Here is a 22,057-nt window from a genome sequence, read left to right as displayed (position 1 = left end):
ACGCCCCAAAAAGCATCACATTAAAAAATGATGTGTTTTTTGCAAAGTGCCTAGCTGGGGATTTAGGGCTGTAGCACAGCCGGCACCTAGGGAAACCTACCAAACCTATACATTTTTGGAAGGTAGATAGACAGGGAATCCAGAATAGTGTGACTTGTGGGGGTCTCACTGGGCTCTGTCACCCAGAATCCTTTGCAAACCTCAAAATTGGGCTAAAAAACAAATTTTCCTCAAATTTCGGTACTGCAAAGTCAGGAATGTGAGGGGAGCCAGAAGCGTCCTTCCACCCAGCATTCCCCCAAGTCTCCTGATAAAAATGACACCTCACTTGTGTGAGTAGGCCTAGTTCCCGCAGCAGGAAATGCCCCAGAACACAACATGGACACATCACAATTTCCTAATGAAAACTGAAGCTTTTTTGCAGAGTGCCTAGCTCTTGATTTTGGCTTTTAGCTCACCTGGCACCTAGGAAAACATACCAAACCTCCCCAAAATGTATTTTTTGACCCTGAGAGGTGTGGTCCCTGGGGCGTCTAAGTGGCTAGGGGACGGAGGTTGCACGCCCTCTCCCCTAAATTTTATACATGGAATCAGAGAATGAGGTATCCAGGGCCTCACTAAGGCTCAGGGGGTGCTCATGCCCTCTCCCCTAATTAATAAGATCGACCCTGGGGGATGGGGTCCCCTAGGCCTGTATAAGACTTGGGATGGATTACAGCAAACGCCCTCCAAATAAAAATATAAAAATGGCTGTCTCCAGGCCATAGTCTGCCCTGTGGGCTCAAATTAAAAACACAAGGGAAACCACATATTTTTTCTCAGTGCCATGGATCAGCAGATCTTCCGCAGATCTGCGGTACTGAGAAAAATAAATTCACTTTTTCACCCTAGGTTAGGTCGAGGGGGTCCCTCTGGGCTGTCTTTTCCAGGCCTGGGGGGCATAGTGTTCCTAACCTGACCCCCTATATTTTTGTACTTGTTCCAAAGGACAGGGATCTTTGTATTTCCAGTCCTAAAATGGCTGGTGCCACATCTTTGTTGATTTTGTGGTAACCAATCAGATCTTATCTTATCATCTGTTGGCTCTGTGACATTAAATATGCAAAGTTTTTGAACCCTAACTTCTCAAAATCTACTGAATGGATTTACACCAAGTCACAAAAAGCACACTTTCTAGACCAAGATTTCGCTTTCTGACAAATTTGGTGTAATTCCATTCACCCATTTTTTGCGGTATTGCTGCTCAATTTTTCTATGAAGAATTGCATGGGGAAAACATAATTTAGGACACCCCTTTTTCTCAGCCCCTGCTTGATGGATCACCCCAAAACTTTCCAGGAAGGATGCTTGTTTTGCAAAGTTTTGTCAAGATTTGTCAAACGGCACCACATTTATTAGCAAACCACACAATGCTTTTGCTATGACAACGTGGTCCTAACTATAACTAACCAATGGCGACTGCCACCTGTACTTCGTGCTCTCTCTGCACTGCAAAACAACTGGTACCTTCTACTTCGCGATAGGTGCAGTCCCCATCAATATATATTTCAAAGCTTCTCCTTACCTAAAGGAAAATATGCTGGTTCACCAAGGTTTTGTATTATCATTTTTTTATTTAGCTATGTATGTATAAATATATATTGTAGCAAAATGAGTTCTGCCCATTTAGTTCATTCATATTTTTTTCTTTAGATCTCCTAGATTTTGGACCTTTACTGTGGGTGAGTCTCACTACTTGAGTCTCACTCATGGTAATTCCATGAAAATTGGATTGAGCGTTTCTTTAGCCCTAGTGTCTGCCTTTTATGATAAAGCTGCTGCAGCACAGCTAGGGTAAAGGTCACCTGGCTAGTTACACATGAACATGTTTATACATTTTCATGTGCACGTATGCGGGCAGGAGGTGTTAGATTACCATTGTGTAGCCTGGCTCAGAATGGACTCTGCAAGAGTAGGTGCTGAGCTTGTTGTAAGCCTTATAAGTGGGCATACATAGATTATTCAGTGTGTTCACTGTATTATAAACACAGGTGTATTATACATATATGTGGAGTCTGCCTTACAGTGCAGGTTGCTCCATTTAGCCTACACAGTCGAGCGAGGTGTCAAACTGCGGTGAAACATGTATGCTAAATTTAAATATGCAAGTCCCAATAACATACGTGTGGATCTTCTGGGTCTTCAAGACCAGTCATATTTTGCTGGCGCAGGTCAGATTCCACACCTTTAAGTCCCTCTTCTAGGCCCAGTTAATTGCTCCTCTCCACAGCATTGGAAACAAAGGCATCCCCACACAAAGGTAGTAATTATCAGTGATTGATTCAGTTCTTGAGAAGAAAATGGTGGGGAGGAAAAGCTGTGTATGATAATTAACTGCCACACTGCAGCTGGGTTGGGACACCTCAGGCCCACTGTGAGCCAACATACAAGGGGCTTCCCTTTGAAGTTAACCAGCAGTAATTCCAGTTAAGGGTTGGAGCTGAGGCCTTCAGCTGAACTAATCACAGAGGAAACTTGTCAGCATCATATTGGATTGTCACAGAATGATGTGCAGCAGTGGTGGGCAGGGGTAAAGGGATGATGTGGCTTCCTAGGATTAGCCTGGCTTCCCAGGATTAGCCAGGGGCACCTGGCATCCTATACGTTCCACTCACACTTATAAACCCCTGCACAAGGGAGAGATTGTGAGCAAAACCCTGGATCTGGATGGCAACAATACCAGAATCATGGACAGCTGGAAGGAGAAGCCATTATATGCCCATGATGGACTAAGGACTTTGCCTACAGCTGACACCCAGTACTCGATGAGTCTCTCCAGGACGAGTGGCCCTGGTCCCTTTAGGCCCCTTGAGGACCAATTCAGAGACGACTTGGACTCTACTGCTTCCCAGGTGCCCTGCAAGATGGCCAGGAGGCATGGAGCCTGAGGAGGGCAAAGGAGAGGAGAAGGCTGTAGTATGGAGGCAGTGAAACCAGCTCCCCATATAGTACACCCTTTCAGAAACCAGGAAGACAGCAAAATGTGCTCCTGTTGGTTATAGCTTGGAGCAAAATGAGCCTAATATCAATAAAATTGGCCCAACAAGGCCCGATTTATGCAATGTTTGATGACTGCCCATTTAAATATGCCCAACAACAAAAACTGAGTTTGTGGCACTCCAGTGCTACTCTCACTTACCTCTGGAGTGAGCCAGTGTGCAAGAATTGGTGCAAGGTTTATTATCTTTCCTCCCGTGAGGAGAGGGGCATGGGTGCAGTCCCCCATCTTAGGAGCCCCAATCACGGGTTCTGGGTCCCAGCACAGTGAGGAAAGGCCCCAGAGGGTCGTAAGCATCACCATGCTTACCAGCTACTGCTTCTGGGGTACCCACGCAACTGAGAGTGATACTGAGACCCTCTTCCACCCTTGGTGTTCATGTGGGGGGCAGAGGGCAGCAAACAGTTTGCACCCTGTCCATGCTCCAGTCTGGCAGGGAGAAAGAAGAATGGCTGGCTCTCATGCCGGACATGGAATTGACTCGGTGCAAGGGAGCTGGCTGGGGTCCCAGAGGTGTTGGATGCATAAAGGCATCATGGTGCCCACGTTAGGACCGTGACCCCCATTATAAAAGAAATACAAATAAAGGAATAATGCAGCGTGAGGACACCCAATGCTGCATCACAGCAGGAGAACCATCTCACTATATATTCTCTTTTTTCATCTGGGAGTGCCCCATACTGTCCTGCGAGGGGTTGCATTTGGCCCGATTTCTTTCTTGTGGTGCCCAAGGTGGGGCAGGGGCAGCACCAATGTGATTATAAAGTGTTTTGGGGACTGCAGGAGGCACTGCAGGCCCCCTTATCCTTTACAGAATTGCCCTAAGTGTCTGAGTCATGGAAATCATGATCCCCCCACCCCCCAGACAAAATAACCACATCAACCTGGTGTGGACTTTTGGAAGAAAGAAGCCAGGAAAAGTAGAGGCAGAGATTTGGCATTACAATTGGATCTTGTTCATTAATCTGTGCAGCAGGACCCTGCCCATCTCCACCCAGCCATGGGTGTTGGCAGGCCACATGCAGAGCAGTTGGAAAAGTCTGTGCCTGCAGGGTTCCATAGACTGGAGTGTTCCTGGAAACTGCACTGTGACTGTGGAAGCTGAATTAACATCTGGCCATCATAATATGCATTGCTAGGGTGCGTGGCTAGGCTCCTTTTTCCAAAAAGATTTTAGATTGTTGAAATTAACTTTCTAGGTACGGCCAACATGTTTGTGTATCTAGCATTGTTAAAATGAAATGGATGCTAATGATACGCTTGCACTATTCGTGTTTACAAATCTGCTTTCCTAATAATCTGTTAATTGTTTGATAGGAAAGTTACATTGATGGTGGAACAGATATGTCCCTGTTCTGGTTCTTAAGTATTATTTTGCTAACTTGTGCAGCCAGCCCACATACAATACTGACATTGTCCGTGTGTGAGACTAATGTAAGAACATGATTCCCCCTATAGGAATTGAAGGTGGCTGAAGCTTTGACTTCTGAGTATAAATTATTTTTCCTATTGTATGTCATTGTCTCTCTTATTTGTAGCTTGGCAGACCTCGATGGATTTATAAGACTGGCTGAGAAAGGTTTAAGTTTACGGGTGGAAGAAGGGGATTTCTCCGGCTTGGTAAACATTATGGGTCACCTGATGGCTGTCAAGGATAGACAGAGCAGCACAGATGAAATGTTCGAGCCGCTGAAGCAGTCCATCGAGTTGTTGAAGTTGTATGAACAAGAGCTGCCCGAGGAAGTCTACAAACAGCTGGAGGTTGGTGAATTTATATCTTTATGTAATAACCCTAAAAACTGCTTCGCTCGGCCAACCCGCAGTAAATGTGTCCAGAAAGTAGAGCTTAATTTGAGCCAATGGTTTCCGGTGCTCAGCACCTGCACTTAATTGCCAACACTGGCCCTTGTCAGCTGCCACATGGTGGCGCAGTTTTTTGGAATTTGCTGATGAGCAGAACAACAGTTGTTTACTAATTCAATATACGCCACTTGCCATCCAAGCCATTGGTATAGCTTTGGGGACCTCGAACAGTATGAATTGTCACAATAATAGCAGTGTGATGGTTAGGAGTTGTCTAGGTACAGCCACTGGCAGTGCTGACAGTGACTATATGCAGTGAACGTTGTGGTGGCCTCCTAACGATGGCCCTAGCACTTATTTTTTTATACAATTGAAGTCCTGGGAGCATGGAGGCCAGGGGTGGCTCCTCCATAAGGGCGGAGGAGCGCTGCTGCAAATCCTTTCACAACTGCGTTTATTATCCCTTCCTTGTGAAATGGAGGGGCATTGGGGGTGACGAGCAGAGGGGATTGCACTGTGCACTCCCCTCAGAGCGCATTTGTGTTTGGCCAGCCGTCTCGGGCTGGCCAAACACACATGTGCACAGGGCTCTCTAGCCCAGCAACACAGGCTTAAAGAGAGCCTGCACAGGCTTCCATTCTGGCTGGAAACGCCCAGCCAGGGTGTTCCCAGCCAATCCTAATGATGCTTTGAGCAGCGTCAGGATTGGCTGCAGGGCAGGCTGGGAGCCTGTGTGCTGCAACTACGCAGGAGAGAGGAGTGCCGCGTGGCAGAGAAGGTACGTTTAAAAAAAAAATGTAATTGCATTAATTCCCCTGAATCCCCCCCCCCCCCCCCACCCCGCATGGCATCCCGCCCCGAGGAATCCCCGTGAGCCGCAACTGATGGAGAACCCTCAGTCCCGGTTCCGGACATGCCACATACTCCAATGGTCCCTCTTCTGTCTATCAGTGGGACTCGGGCGTCTCCATGCTCCCAGTGTGGCTTCTATATCTTGGAGGTTGAGAACACCTGGCAGTGACTTAAAGTAAAAGGAATTGCTGCACCATTCTCTCATGTCACGCTGGAGTGAGAAGTTGCTCCAATTGTGCCAGAAGAGAAATGGATTGGCAGAGAAGCAGATAGAAAGAGCAGCACGGAAGACAGCGCCTGGTAATTAGACATTATACTTGGAGCACTCCTGTTCTTGCTACCTGCAGTGCTTACATGCCTCATTAGTGAGATGTTAGTGATGGACATTGACTCACTGAGCCACCTTGTCTGCTCTTGAATCCTAATACGGCTTGGTTATTATATGCTCTCTATTTAATCAAAACATTAACTTTAAGTGATATTCAAAGATGAACTAAAGTCACACGCAAATGACGGAGCCATTCAGTCTCATTCCCCTGTCCTCAAAAGCATTGTTAAGTATTTCTCACATGACCTCACTCATGACATCATTGAGCAAATGACACTATAATCTTCAAAGTCACATGATACATCTCCAGCAGCATTGCCAGTTGTGTTACATATGCCACCACCAATGGCAGTGAGAATATCAGAGTGCTGCAGCGTGTGTTACCTGTCCTCCCCTTTAGCCGTGTAACACAGCAGTAGCTGCCAGGACTGCACCAAGAAGAAGGCAGATGCTCTAGTCCTGTTTTAGGGCCGGAACTTGTGAGTTTTTCTTTTCTGCTCTTCACAAACTGGTGGGACAGAGCAGGTATTGGAAGAACCGCAGGAATAGATAACGTGGTGCTGTCTAAGAAGCCCATACTGTTGTCTGTTCAGAGAGCTGGTGTCAAGGTTAATCCGAGCTCATTGTTGGGGAAACCTCAACAGATTTTCTAGCCAAATTAAGAGAATTTTTGGAGTGAGGGAATAAAAGACACTAAAACAAATGTATTTTACTCTCTGCACCATTTTGAATTTGTATCATATTATGCCACTGGTATTTCGGACCCCCTCTATGTTTACACTTGATTATTTTCCTATATGTATCTTTCACTCCTTGAGTATTTTCTCAATATTTTTGACAAGGTTGCTTAAAGTATTAAATGCGCAGTTATTTAACAATAAGACACCATAGAAACATCCAAGCAACCTTGATGGAGTATTACTCGATATATAGAGTGCCGTTTTTGACAATCCGTGAATGCAGGCTGCATTTTGAAGACAGTGATTTTTACTTAGCTATTCTGCATTTTGCTTCTTCATCCCATCTCTTTTCTGAGAGATTGCATCACTACTTCCAGCACAGAAGGTTACGGCCTTTATCTAATTATATAATACTTACAGTAACAAATTCATATTTTAATGAGGCCATTGCACTGCTCGTCAGTACTGGTACATGGATTCTTTAAGTTTAGTTAACTCGTGTTTACCACCATGCGTTTCTGAATTTAGATGCAGTTGTTTTTCTCGTTAGAAATACATTTCTTGAATGTCCTGTATTCTTTTCTCCCCCTTGGAGAGAACATAAGTCTTATGATAAAGCTCAGGCACCTGGGGCGTTGGTCTGCTACCACCTGAAGCATCTCTTCCAAAATACACATTAGTTCATTGTTTTCAGTGTACATATTAAAAAATGCCCTTGCATTTGCCTCTTCACCCCAACAGGTACAAGAGAGGGAGGTGGCGGTCTCGGGTTTCAAGCATCAGATTTGAAGATAGTGGGCTTAGCGCCAATGTATGACACAATGTGAGACCGTCACATTACTTCTCCCAGTCAGTGCTTCAGTTTTGCCTTGCAATTGTATTAGCTTAGTCTTTACCTCTACGTCATTGTCATGACTGTGTCATTTCCAAATCTGCTGCTTCAGCAAGCCTCTGCATCATTAATCAGAAATGCAGCCTCAGGCTACCAAGTCCGAAATCGTACATTGCACTTTCCACTGATTTTGTTACGTTTGAATTTGTGTTTGTTGCTACCTGAGACTAGAACACCTGAGTCACCATTACTTTTGCATCTTATATCTATTTCTAGGAGCTGCCAGAAAAATGGAATAATATCAAGAAGATGGCAATCTCTGTGAAGCAGCATGTGGCTCCTCTGCAGGCAAATGAAGTGACCCTTCTAAGGAGGAATTGTGCCAGTTTTGATGTAGCACAATATAATTTCAGGGAAAGATTTCGGAAGGAGGCACCATTCAGGTAGCTCTGAACAAAAATGATTATCAGCTGTTCCATTTTTAATTTGACACAAAATGTGTACTCTTTGTTCAAATTGGGTTTAACACCCAGGTTTAACCACTTCGCTGCCAGGCCTTTTCCCCCTCCTGTGCCAGGCCTTTTTTTGCCTATTTGGGGCAGTTCGCGCTTAGGCCCTCATAACTTTTTGTCCACATAAGCTAACCAAGCCAAATTTGCGTCCTTTTTTTCCAACATCCTAGCGATTCTAAAGGTACCCAGACTTTGTGGGTTCCCCTGAAGGAGGCCAAGAAATTGGCCAAAATACAGTGAAAATTTCGTTTTTTTCAAAAAAATTGGAAAAAGGGGCTGCAGAAGAAGGCTTGTGGTTTTTCCCCTGAAAATGGCATCAACAAAGGGTTTGTGGTGCTAAACTCAGCAGCTTCCCAGCTTTCAGGAACAGGCAGACTTGAATCCGAAAACCCAATTTTTCAACACAATTTTGGCATTTTTCTGGGGCATACCCCATTTGTGCAATTTTTTGTGCTTTCAGCCTCCTTCCAGTCAGTGACCGGAATGGTCATGAAACCAATGCTGGATCCCAGAAACCTAAACATTTCTGAAAAGTAGACAAAATTCTGAATTCAGCAAGGGGTCATTTGTGTAGATCCTACAAGGGTTTCCTACAGAAAATAACAGCTGAAAAAGAAAAATATTGAAATTGAGGTGAAAAAAACATCAATTTTTCTCTACTTTTTACTCTGTAACTTTTCCCTGCAATGTCAGATTATCGAAAGCAATATACCGTTACGTCTGCTGGACTCCTCTGGTTGCGGGGATATATAGGGTTTGTAGGTTCATCAAGAACCCGAGGAACCCAGAGCCAATAAATGAGCTGCACCCTGCAGGGCGTTTTCATTCTATACCGGGTATACAGTAATTCATTTGCTGAAATATAAGGAGTAAAAAATAGCTATCAAGAAAACCTTTGCATTTCCAAAAAGGGCACAAGATAAGGTGTTGAGGAGCAGTGGTTATTTGCACATCTCTGAATTCCGGGGTGACCATAGTAGCACGTGAATTACATGGAATTTCTCAAATAGATGTCTTTTTTACACACACCCCTATATTTGGAAGGAATAAATGTAGAGAAAGACAAGGGGCAATAACACTTGTTTTGCTATTCTATGTTCCCCCAAGTCTCCCGATAAAAATGATACCTCACTTGTTTGGGTAGGCCTAGCGCCTGCGACAGGATATGCCCCAAAACACAACGTGGACACATCACAGAAAACAGAGCTGTTTTTAGCAAAGTGACTACCTGTAGATTTTGGCCTCTAGCTCAGCCGGCACCTAGGGAAACCTACCAAACCTGTGCATTTCTGAAAACTAGAGACCTAGGGGAATCCAAGGAGGGGTGACTTGTGTGGCTCGGACCAGGTTCTGTTACCCAGAATCCTTTGCAAACCTCAAAATTTGGCTAAAAAAACACATGTTCCTCACATTTCTGTGGCAGAAAGTTCTGGAATCTGAGAGGAGTGACAAATTTCCTTCCACCCAGCATTCCCCCACGTCTCCCGATAAAAATGATACCTCACTTGTGTGGGTAGGCCTAGCGCCCGCGACAGGATATGCCCCAAAACACAACCTGGACACATCACAGAAAACAGAGCTGTTTTTAGCATAGTGACTACCTGTAGATTTTGGCCTCTAGCTCAGCCGCCACCTAGGGAAAACTACCAAACCTGTGCATTTCTGAAAACTAGAGACCTAGGGGAATCCAAGGAGGGGTGACTTGTGTGGCTCGGACCAGGTTCGGTTACCCAGAATCCTTTGCAAACCTCAAAATTTGGCTAAAAAAACACATGTTCCTCACATTTCTGTGGCAGAAAGTTCTGGAATCTGAGAGGAGCCACAAATTTCCTTCCACCTAGCGTTCCCCCACGTATCCCGATAAAAATGATACCTCACTTGTGTGGGTAGGCCTAGCGCCCGCGACAGGATATGCCCCAAAACACAACGTGGACATATCACAGAAAACAGAGCTGTTTTTAGCAAAGTGACTACCTGTAGATTTTGGCCTCTAGCTCAGCCGCCACCTAGGGAAACCTACCAAACATGTGCATTTCTGAAAACTAGAGACCTAGGGGGATCCAAGGAGGGGTGACTTGCGGGGCTCGGACCAGGTTCTGTTACCCAGAATCCTTTGCAAACCTCAAAATTTGGCTAAAAAAACACATGTTCCTCACATTTCTGTGCCAGAAAGTTCTGGAATCTGAGAGGAGCCACAAATTTCCTTCCACCCTGCGTTCCCCCACGTCTCCTGATAAAAATGATACCTCACTTGTGTGGGTAGGCCTAGCGCCCGCGACAGGATATGCCCCAAAACACAACGTGGACATATCACAGAAAACAGAGCTGTTTTTAGCAAAGTGACTACCTGTAGATTTTGGCCTCTAGCTCAGCCGCCACCTAGGGAAACCTACCAAACCTATGCATTTCTGAAAACTAGAGACCTAGGGGAATCCAAGGAGGGGTGACTTGTGTGGCTCGGACGAGGTTCTGTTACCCAGAATCCTTTGCAAACCTCAAAATTTGGCTAAAAAAACACATGTTCCTCACATTTCTGTGGCAGAAAGTTCTGGAATCTGAGAGGAGCTACAAATTTCCTTCCACCCAGTGTTCCCCCAAGTCTCCCGATAAAAATGATACCTCACTTGCGTGGGTAGGCCTAGCGCCGGCGACAGGAAACACCCCAAAGCGCAACGTGGACACATCCTAAATTTTGGAAAAAAACAGAGGTGTTTTTTGCGAAGTGCCTACCTGTAGATTTTGGCCTCTAGCTCAGCCGGCACCTAGGGAAACCTACCAAACCTGTGCATTTCTGAAAACTAGAGACCTAGGGGAATCCAAGGAGGGGTGACTTGCGGGGCTCGGACCAGGTTCTGTTACCCAGAATCCTTTGCAAACCTCAAAATTTGGCTAAAAAAACACATGTTCCTCACATTTCTGTGGCAGAAAGTTCTGGAATCTGAGAGGAGCTACAAATTTCCTTCCACCCAGCGTTCCCCCACGTCTCCCGATAAAAATGATACCTCACTTGTGTGGGTAGGCCTAGCGCCCGCGACAGGATATGCCCCAAAACACAACGTGGACATATCACAGAAAACAGAGCTGTTTTTAGCAAAGTGACTACCTGTAGATTTTGGCCTCTAGCTCAGCCGCCACCTAGGGAAACCTACCAAACCTGTGCATTTCTGAAAACTAGAGACCTAGGGGGATCCAAGGAGGGGTGACTTGCGGGGCTCGGACCAGGTTCTGTTACCCAGAATCCTTTGCAAACCTCAAAATTTGGCTAAAAAAACACATGTTCCTCACATTTCTGTGGCAGAAAGTTCTGGAATCTGAGAGGAGCTACAAATTTCCTTCCACCCAGCGTTCCCCCACGTCTCCCGATAAAAATGATACCTCACTTGTGTGGGTAGGCCTAGCGCCCGCGACAGGATATGCCCCAAAACACAACGTGGACATATCACAGAAAACAGAGCTGTTTTTAGCAAAGTGACTACCTGTAGATTTTGGCCTCTAGCTCAGCCGCCACCTAGGGAAACCTACCAAACCTGTGCATTTCTGAAAACTAGAGACCTAGGGGGATCCAAGGAGGGGTGACTTGCGGGGCTCGGACCAGGTTCTGTTACCCAGAATCCTTTGCAAACCTCAAAATTTGGCTAAAAAAACACATGTTCCTCACATTTCTGTGGCAGAAAGTTCTTGAATCTGAGAGGAGCCACAAATTTCCTTCCACCCAGCGTTCCCCCACGTCTCCCGATAAAAATGATACCTCACTTGTGTGGGTAGGCCTAGCGCCCGCGACAGGATATGACCCAAAACACAACGTGGACATATCACAGAAAACAGAGCTGTTTTTAGCAAAGTGACTACCTGTAGATTTTGGCCTCTAGCTCAGCCGCCACCAAGGGAAACCTACCAAACCTGTGCATTTCTGAAAACTAGAGACCTAGGGGGATCCAAGGAGGGGTGACTTGCGGGGCTCGGACCAGGTTCTGTTACCCAGAATCCTTTGCAAACCTCAAAATTTGGCTAAAAAAACACATGTCCCTCACATTTCTGTGGCAGAAAGTTCTGGAATCTGAGAGGAGCTACAAATTTCCTTCCACCCAGCGTTCCCCCAAGTCTCCCGATAAAAATGATACCTCACTTGCGTGGGTAGGCCTAGCGCCGGCGACAGGAAACACCCCAAAGCGCAACGTGGACACATCCTAAATTTTGGAAAAAAACAGAAGTGTTTTTTGCGAAGTGCCTACCTGTAGTATTTGGCCTCTAGCTCAGCCGCCACCTAGGGAAACCTACCAAACCTGTGCATTTATGAAAACTAGAGACCTAGGGGAATCCAAGGAGGGGTGACTTGCGGGGCTCGGACCAGGTTCTGTTACCCAGAATCCTTTGCAAACCTCAAAACTTGGCTAAAATAACACATGTTCCTCACATTTCTGTGGCAGAAAGTTCTGGAATCTGAGAGGAGCTACAAATTTCCTTCCACCCAGCGTTCCCCCACGTCTCCCGATAAAAATGATACCTCACTTGTGTGGGTAGGCCTAGCGCCCGCGACAGAATATGCCCCAAAACACAACGTGGACATATCACAGAAAACAGAGCTGTTTTTAGCAAAGTGACTACCTGTAGATTTTGGCCTCTAGCTCAGCCGCCACCTAGGGAAACCTACCAAACCTGTGCATTTCTGAAAACTAGAGACCTAGGGGGATCCAAGGAGGGGTGACTTGCGGGGCTCGGACCAGGTTCTGTTACCCAGAATCCTTTGCAAACCTCAAAATTTGGCTAAAAAAACACATGTTCCTCACATTTCTGTGGCAGAAAGTTCTGGAATCTGAGAGGAGCTACAAATTTCCTTCCACCCAGCGTTCCCCCAAGTCTCCCGATAAAAATGATACCTCACTTGCGTGGGTAGGCCTAGCGCCGGCGACAGGAAACACCCCAAAGCGCAACGTGGACACATCCTAAATTTTGGAAAAAAACAGAGGTGTTTTTTGCGAAGTGCCTACCTGTAGATTTTGGCCTCTAGCTCAGCCGCCACCTAGGGAAACCTACCAAACCTGTGCATTTCTGAAAACTAGAGACCTAGGGGAATCCAAGGAGGGGTGACTTGCGGGGCTCGGACCAGGTTCTGTTACCCAGAATCCTTTGCAAACCTCAAAATTTGGCTAAAATAACACATGTTCCTCACATTTCTGTGGCAGAAAGTTCTGGAATCTGAGAGGAGCTACAAATTTCCTTCCACCCAGCGTTCCCCCACGTCTCCCGATAAAAATGATACCTCACTTGTGTGGGTAGGCCTAGCGCCCGCGACAGGATATGCCCCAAAACACAACGTGGACATATCACAGAAAACAGAGCTGTTTTTAGCAAAGTGACTACCTGTAGATTTTGGCCTCTAGCTCAGCCGCCACCTAGGGAAACCTACCAAACCTATGCATTTCTGAAAACTAGAGACCTAGGGGAATCCAAGGAGGGGTGACTTGTGTGGCTCGGACGAGGTTCTGTTACCCAGAATCCTTTGCAAACCTCAAAATTTGGCTAAAAAAACACATGTTCCTCACATTTCTGTGGCAGAAAGTTCTGGAATCTGAGAGGAGCTACAAATTTCCTTCCACCCAGTGTTCCCCCAAGTCTCCCGATAAAAATGATACCTCACTTGCGTGGGAAGGCCTAGCGCCGGCGACAGGAAACACCCCAAAGCGCAACGTGGACACATCCTAAATTTTGGAAAAAAACAGAGGTGTTTTTTGCGAAGTGCCTACCTGTAGATTTTGGCCTCTAGCTCAGCCGGCACCTAGGGAAACCTACCAAACCTGTGCATTTCTGAAAACTAGAGACCTAGGGGAATCCAAGGAGGGGTGACTTGCGGGGCTCGGACCAGGTTCTGTTACCCAGAATCCTTTGCAAACCTCAAAATTTGGCTAAAAAAACACATGTTCCTCACATTTCTGTGGCAGAAAGTTCTGGAATCTGAGAGGAGCTACAAATTTCCTTCCACCCAGCGTTCCCCCACGTCTCCCGATAAAAATGATACCTCACTTGTGTGGGTAGGCCTAGCGCCCGCGACAGGATATGCCCCAAAACACAACGTGGACATATCACAGAAAACAGAGCTGTTTTTAGCAAAGTGACTACCTGTAGATTTTGGCCTCTAGCTCAGCCGCCACCTAGGGAAACCTACCAAACCTGTGCATTTCTGAAAACTAGAGACCTAGGGGGATCCAAGGAGGGGTGACTTGCGGGGCTCGGACCAGGTTCTGTTACCCAGAATCCTTTGCAAACCTCAAAATTTGGCTAAAAAAACACATGTTCCTCACATTTCTGTGGCAGAAAGTTCTGGAATCTGAGAGGAGCTACAAATTTCCTTCCACCCAACGTTCCCCCACGTCTCCCGATAAAAATGATACCTCACTTGTGTGGGTAGGCCTAGCGCCCGCGACAGGATATGCCCCAAAACACAACGTGGACATATCACAGAAAACAGAGCTGTTTTTAGCAAAGTGACTACCTGTAGATTTTGGCCTCTAGCTCAGCCGCCACCTAGGGAAACCTACCAAACCTATGCATTTCTGAAAACTAGAGACCTAGGGGAATCCAAGGAGGGGTGACTTGTGTGGCTCGGACGAGGTTCTGTTACCCAGAATCCTTTGCAAACCTCAAAATTTGGCTAAAAAAACACATGTTCCTCACATTTCTGTGGCAGAAAGTTCTGGAATCTGAGAGGAGCTACAAATTTCCTTCCACCCAGTGTTCCCCCAAGTCTCCCGATAAAAATGATACCTCACTTGCGTGGGTAGGCCTAGCGCCGGCGACAGGAAACACCCCAAAGCGCAACGTGGACACATCCTAAATTTTGGAAAAAAACAGAAGTGTTTTTTGCGAAGTGCCTACCTGTAGTATTTGGCCTCTAGCTCAGCCGCCACCTAGGGAAACCTACCAAACCTGTGCATTTCTGAAAACTAGAGACCTAGGGGAATCCAAGGAGGGGTGACTTGCGGGGCTCGGACCAGGTTCTGTTACCCAGAATCCTTTGCAAACCTCAAAACTTGGCTAAAATAACACATGTTCCTCACATTTCTGTGGCAGAAAGTTCTGGAATCTGAGAGGAGCTACAAATTTCCTTCCACCCAGCGTTCCCCCACGTCTCCCGATAAAAATGATACCTCACTTGTGTGGGTAGGCCTAGCGCCCGCGACAGAATATGCCCCAAAACACAACGTGGACATATCACAGAAAACAGAGCTGTTTTTAGCAAAGTGACTACCTGTAGATTTTGGCCTCTAGCCCAGCCGCCACCTAGGGAAACCTACCAAACCTGTGCATTTCTGAAAACTAGAGACCTAGGGGGATCCAAGGAGGGGTGACTTGCGGGGCTCGGACCAGGTTCTGTTACCCAGAATCCTTTGCAAACCTCAAAATTTGGCTAAAAAAACACATGTTCCTCACATTTCTGTGGCAGAAAGTTCTGGAATCTGAGAGGAGCTACAAATTTCCTTCCACCCAGCGTTCCCCCAAGTCTCCCGATAAAAATGATACCTCACTTGCGTGGGTAGGCCTAGCGCCGGCGACAGGAAACACCCCAAAGCGCAACGTGGACACATCCTAAATTTTGGAAAAAAACAGAGGTGTTTTTTGCGAAGTGCCTACCTGTAGATTTTGGCCTCTAGCTCAGCCGCCACCTAGGGAAACCTACCAAACCTGTGCATTTCTGAAAACTAGAGACCTAGGGGAATCCAAGGAGGGGTGACTTGCGGGGCTCGGACCAGGTTCTGTTACCCAGAATCCTTTGCAAACCTCAAAATTTGGCTAAAATAACACATGTTCCTCACATTTCTGTGGCAGAAAGTTCTGGAATCTGAGAGGAGCTACAAATTTCCTTCCACCCAGCGTTCCCCCACGTCTCCCGATAAAAATGATACCTCACTTGTGTGGGTAGGCCTAGCGCCCGCGACAGGATATGCCCCAAAACACAACGTGGACATATCACAGAAAACAGAGCTGTTTTTAGCAAAGTGACTACCTGTAGATTTTGGCCTCTAGCTCAGCCGCCACCTAGGGAAACCTACCAAACCTATGCATTTCTGAAAACTAGAGACCTAGGGGAATCCAAGGAGGGGTGACTTGTGTGGCTCGGACGAGGTTCTGTTACCCAGAATCCTTTGCAAACCTCAAAATTTGGCTAAAAAAACACATGTTCCTCACATTTCTGTGGCAGAAAGTTCTGGAATCTGAGAGGAGCTACAAATTTCCTTCCACCCAGTGTTCCCCCAAGTCTCCCGATAAAAATGATACCTCACTTGCGTGGGTAGGCCTAGCGCCGGCGACAGGAAACACCCCAAAGCGCAACGTGGACACATCCTAAATTTTGGAAAAAAACAGAGGTGTTTTTTGCGAAGTGCCTACCTGTAGATTTTGGCCTCTAGCTCAGCCGGCACCTAGGGAAACCTACCAAACCTGTGCATTTCTGAAAACTAGAGACCTAGGGGAATCCAAGGAGGGGTGACTTGCGGGGCTCGGACCAGGTTCTGTTACCCAGAATCCTTTGCAAACCTCAAAATTTGGCTAAAAAAACACATGTTCCTCACATTTCTGTGGCAGAAAGTTCTGGAATCTGAGAGGAGCTACAAATTTCCTTCCACCCAGCGTTCCCCCACGTCTCCCGATAAAAATGATACCTCACTTGTGTGGGTAGGCCTAGCGCCCGCGACAGGATATGCCCCAAAACACAACGTGGACATATCACAGAAAACAGAGCTGTTTTTAGCAAAGTGACTACCTGTAGATTTTGGCCTCTAGCTCAGCCGCCACCTAGGGAAACCTACCAAACCTGTGCATTTCTGAAAACTAGAGACCTAGGGGGATCCAAGGAGGGGTGACTTGCGGGGCTCGGACCAGGTTCTGTTACCCAGAATCCTTTGCAAACCTCAAAATTTGGCTAAAAAAACACATGTTCCTCACATTTCTGTGGCAGAAAGTTCTGGAATCTGAGAGGAGCTACAAATTTCCTTCCACCCAACGTTCCCCCACGTCTCCCGATAAAAATGATACCTCACTTGTGTGGGTAGGCCTAGCGCCCGCGACAGGATATGCCCCAAAACACAACGTGGACATATCACAGAAAACAGAGCTGTTTTTAGCAAAGTGACTACCTGTAGATTTTGGCCTCTAGCTCAGCCGCCACCTAGGGAAACCTACCAAACCTGTGCATTTCTGAAAACTAGAGACCTAGGGGGATCCAAGGAGGGGTGACTTGCGGGGCTCGGACCAGGTTCTGTTACCCAGAATCCTTTGCAAACCTCAAAATTTGGCTAAAAAAACACATGTTCCTCACATTTCTGTGGCAGAAAGTTCTTGAATCTGAGAGGAGCCACAAATTTCCTTCCACCCAGCGTTCCCCCACGTCTCCCGATAAAAATGATACCTCACTTGTGTGGGTAGGCCTAGCGCCCACGACAGGATATGACCCAAAACACAACGTGGACATATCACAGAAAACAGAGCTGTTTTTAGCAAAGTGACTACCTGTAGATTTTGGCCTCTAGCTCAGCCGCCACCAAGGGAAACCTACCAAACCTGTGCATTTCTGAAAACTAGAGACCTAGGGGGATCCAAGGAGGGGTGACTTGCGGGGCTCGGACCAGGTTCTGTTACCCAGAATCCTTTGCAAACCTCAAAATTTGGCTAAAAAAACACATGTCCCTCACATTTCTGTGGCAGAAAGTTCTGGAATCTGAGAGGAGCTACAAATTTCCTTCCACCCAGCGTTCCCCCAAGTCTCCCGATAAAAATGATACCTCACTTGCGTGGGTAGGCCTAGCGCCGGCGACAGGAAACACCCCAAAGCGCAACGTGGACACATCCTAAATTTTGGAAAAAAACTGAAGTGTTTTTTGCGAAGTGCCTATCTGTAGTATTTGGCCTCTAGCTCAGCCGCCACCTAGGGAAACCTACCAAACCTGTGCATTTCTGAAAACTAGAGTCCTAGGGGAATCCAAGGAGGGGTGACTTGCGGGGCTCGGACCAGGTTCTGTTACCCAGAATCCTTTGCAAACCTCAAAATTTGGCTAAAATAACACATGTTCCTCACATTTCTGTGGCAGAAAGTTCTGGAATCTGAGAGGAGCTACAAATTTCCTTCCACCCAGCGTTCCCCCATGTCTCCCGATAAAAATGATACCTCACTTGTGTGGGTAGGCCTAGCGCCCGCGACAGAATATGCCCCAAAACACAACGTGGACATATCACAGAAAACAGAGCTGTTTTTAGCAAAGTGACTACCTGTAGATTTTGGCCTCTAGCTCAGCCGCCACCTAGGGAAACCTACCAAACCTGTGCATTTCTGAAAACTAGAGACCTAGGGGGATCCAAGGAGGGGTGACTTGCGGGGCTCGGACCAGGTTCTGTTACCCAGAATCCTTTGCAAACCTCAAAATTTGGCTAAAAAAACACATGTTCCTCACATTTCTGTGGCAGAAAGTTCTGGAATCTGAGAGGAGCTACAAATTTCCTTCCACCCAGCGTTCCCCCAAGTCTCCCGATAAAAATGATACCTCACTTGCGTGGGTAGGCCTAGCGCCGGCGACAGGAAACACCCCAAAGCGCAACGTGGACACATCCTAAATTTTGGAAAAAAACAGAGGTGTTTTTTGCGAAGTGCCTACCTGTAGATTTTGGCCTCTAGCTCAGCCGCCACCTAGGGAAACCTACCAAACCTGTGCATTTCTGAAAACTAGAGACCTAGGGGAATCCAAGGAGGGGTGACTTGCGGGGCTCGGACCAGGTTCTGTTACCCAGAATCCTTTGCAAACCTCAAAATTTGGCTAAAATAACACATGTTCCTCACATTTCTGTGGCAGAAAGTTCTGGAATCTGAGAGGAGCTACAAATTTCCTTCCACCCAGCGTTCCCCCACGTCTCCCGATAAAAATGATACCTCACTTGTGTGGGTAGGCCTAGCGCCCGCGACAGGATATGCCCCAAAACACAACGTGGACATATCACAGAAAACAGAGCTGTTTTTAGCAAAGTGACTACCTGTAGATTTTGGCCTCTAGCTCAGCCGCCACCTAGGGAAACCTACCAAACCTGTGCATTTCTGAAAACTAGAGACCTAGGGGGATCCAAGGAGGGGTGACTTGCGGGGCTCGGACCAGGTTCTGTTACCCAGAATCCTTTGCAAACCTCAAAATTTGGCTAAAAAAACACATGTTCCTCACATTTCTGTGGCAGAAAGTTCTGGAATCTGAGAGGAGCCACAAATTTCCTTCCACCCAGCGTTCCCCCACGTCTCCCGATAGAAATGATACCTCACTTGTGTGGGTAGGCCTAGCGCCCGCGACAGGATATGCCCCAAAACACAACGTGGCCATATCACAGAAAACAGAGCTGTTTTTAGCAAAGTGACTACCTGTAGATTTTGGCCTCTAGCTCAGCCGCCACCTAGGGAAACCTACCAAACCTGTGCATTTCTGAAAACTAGAGACCTAGGGGGATCCAAGGAGGGGTGACTTGCGGGGCTCGGACCAGGTTCTGTTACCCAGAATCCTTTGCAAACCTCAAAATTTGGCTAAAAAAACACATGTTCCTCACATTTCTGTGGCAGAAAGTTCTGGAATCTGAGAGGAGCTACAAATTTCCTTCCACCCAGCGTTCCCCCAAGTCTCCCGATAAAAATGATACCTCACTTGCGTGGGTAGGCCTAGCGCCTGCGACAGGAAACACCCCAAAGCGCAACGTGGACACATCCACAATTTTGGGAGAAAACAGTGCCTACCTGCGGATTTTGGCCTGTAGCTCACCCGGCGCCTAGGGAAACCTACCAAACCAGTGCATTTCTGAAAACTAGAGACCTAGGGGAATCCAAGGAGGGGTGACTTGCGGGGCTCGGACCAGGTTCTGTTACCCAGAATCCTTTGCAAACCTCAAAATTTGGCTAAAAAAACACATGTTCCTCACATTTCTGTGGCAGAAAGTTCTGGAATCTGATAGGAGCCACAAATTTCCTTCCACCCAGCGTTCCCCCCAAGTCTCCCGATAAAAATGATACCTCACTTGTGTGGGTGGCCCAGGTGCCTGCAACATAATAAGGCCCAAAACCTGAAGGGATAGAAGGGATAGCACAGCAAGTTTATAAGGGCATATTCTTTTATACATCTTTAGACGGACTCTGCTTTGGGGACCCACATAAGTGAGGTGTCATTTTACTTGGGAGACTGAGGGGAAAACTGGGGAGTAGGAATTTTGTGCTGGAGCGGTGATCCTACTAAGAAAAATCAGGAAAATATGCTTTTTTATGCAAATTGTGAGGTTTACAGAGGAGTCTGGGTAAGAAAATGTTGGGGGAGCCACACAAGCCACACCTCCCTAGACTCCTTGGGGTGCCTAGTTTTAAAAAGTTTCTGGGTTTTGTAGGTTTCCCTACATGACGGCCGCACCCAGGACCAAAAACATAGGTGGGCCCTCCCCCCCAAACACAGGTATTTTTGGAATATATCACTTTGATGTGTGCACATACGTCCGTGATGTGCCAAACACTAAAATTGTGAAAAGAAACACACTTAGGTTATGTGAAGAAGACCCCTCACCCACCAACCAAGTTGGTGGCATGCTTCATCATCGGGGTCCCACCTGAGGCACCTAGCGTGTCTCAAGTGTGCTGCGACGCCTGATTACAGCGGAGCAGGTTTTGTCATTTGTACCACACATAGTGGTTGGATTTGGCACGAGGGTGAGTGATGGTTCAGTAGATCAAATTTTATTAACAAGAGATTTCACAAAAGTGAAATGCACTGGTAATAACTGAAAGGCCAAAAAACTGAACCAATGACTCACAGCTCGTGAGCTGTAAAGCCACGACAAGGCACCAACCGCTTTACAGTCCATTCACACACCTTTCATACATGACATGCACTAGACCATTCACGCCGCCAGCCACGGGCCCAGCACATTACAAGACTCGCATCCACAGACAGCGCCAGTCAAGGGCCCATCACTTTCATACGCCCACATGCCTGATACAGCAATCACACCAGCTGATGAGTGTGTGGACTGGCGTTTGGCCGGCACTGCCAGCCAAGCGCCACCCCACCCACACCACCAGCCAAGCGCCACCCCACACACACCGCCAGCCCAGCGCCACCCCACACACACCGCCAGCCCAGCGCCACCCCACACACACCGCCAGCCAAGCGCCACCCCACACACACCGCCAGCCAAGCGCCACCCCACACACACCGCCAGCCAAGCGCCACCACACCCACGCCGCCAGCCAAGCGCCACTCTACACATGCCATCCCCTTTTTTTTGTTTTTAAACAACAAAGAAACCACTAATCATAAATTAGTACAAAACTACAAACACAAAAGCTCTAACTGAATACATGACTAATGCCAACCGTGAAACCGAACATATAAAAATATAAAACACCAGCTTACGCTCACGGAATTTCCCAATAATTCTTCTGTGTGTGGTAGCTCCTGAAACAGCCACCCACACACAGCCCAGGCTTTGAAGGACAATCAGGGCAGTACATCCTAGTCTCCTTCCTGATACCTCTTCGAGCACAGACTCTACATCTCTTAGCAGGAAAGTTTTTTTTGGCCGTGGGAGGAATGTGCTCAGCAAAGTGACGATCTTTCAATCTAGCCACATCCTCCACCACTGCTTCTCTAGGAACTCTTGCCTGTTCCAGCACAACAAGGCTAGCTATGATAGACTCCTGAAATTTCACAAATGTCATCCTTGACTCTGGAGAACTATCCTTAAACACAACAAAAGCATTAAAAGTTGCCAAGTGGAACAAGTGAAGCGCTAATTTCTTATACCACACATAAGACTTACGAGCAGCAGTGTAAGGTTCTAACCTCTGATCTACTCTATCAACACCACCCATGTGCTTATTATAGTCTAAGATGCACACAGGTTTGCGCACTTCGGCAACCTGACCCCAAACAGCCACAGGTGAAGTACTCTCATCATGGATGGTGCTTAGCATGTATACATCCCTCTTGTCTACAAATTTCAGAGCTAGCA

General features: G+C 47.0%; 1 protein-coding gene across 1 annotated transcript in view; it reads left to right on the top strand.

The window, feature by feature from the left end:
- Nucleotides 1–22,057, top strand: part of DNAH9 (dynein axonemal heavy chain 9) — a 975,671-nt gene that overhangs the window by 234,813 nt on the left and 718,801 nt on the right. Inside the window, exons 18-19 of the mRNA XM_069200368.1 lie at nt 4,576–4,798; nt 7,809–7,975. Of these exons, the coding sequence (XP_069056469.1) occupies nt 4,576–4,798; nt 7,809–7,975 (390 nt within the window). The remainder of the gene's footprint in view (nt 1–4,575; nt 4,799–7,808; nt 7,976–22,057) is intronic.

Source organism: Pleurodeles waltl, chromosome 7, assembly GCF_031143425.1.
Source record: "Pleurodeles waltl isolate 20211129_DDA chromosome 7, aPleWal1.hap1.20221129, whole genome shotgun sequence".
Taxonomy (NCBI): domain Eukaryota; kingdom Metazoa; phylum Chordata; class Amphibia; order Caudata; family Salamandridae; genus Pleurodeles; species Pleurodeles waltl.
Note: the sequence above shows the minus strand (reverse complement) of the source record. Positions and strands in the feature narration are given on the sequence as shown.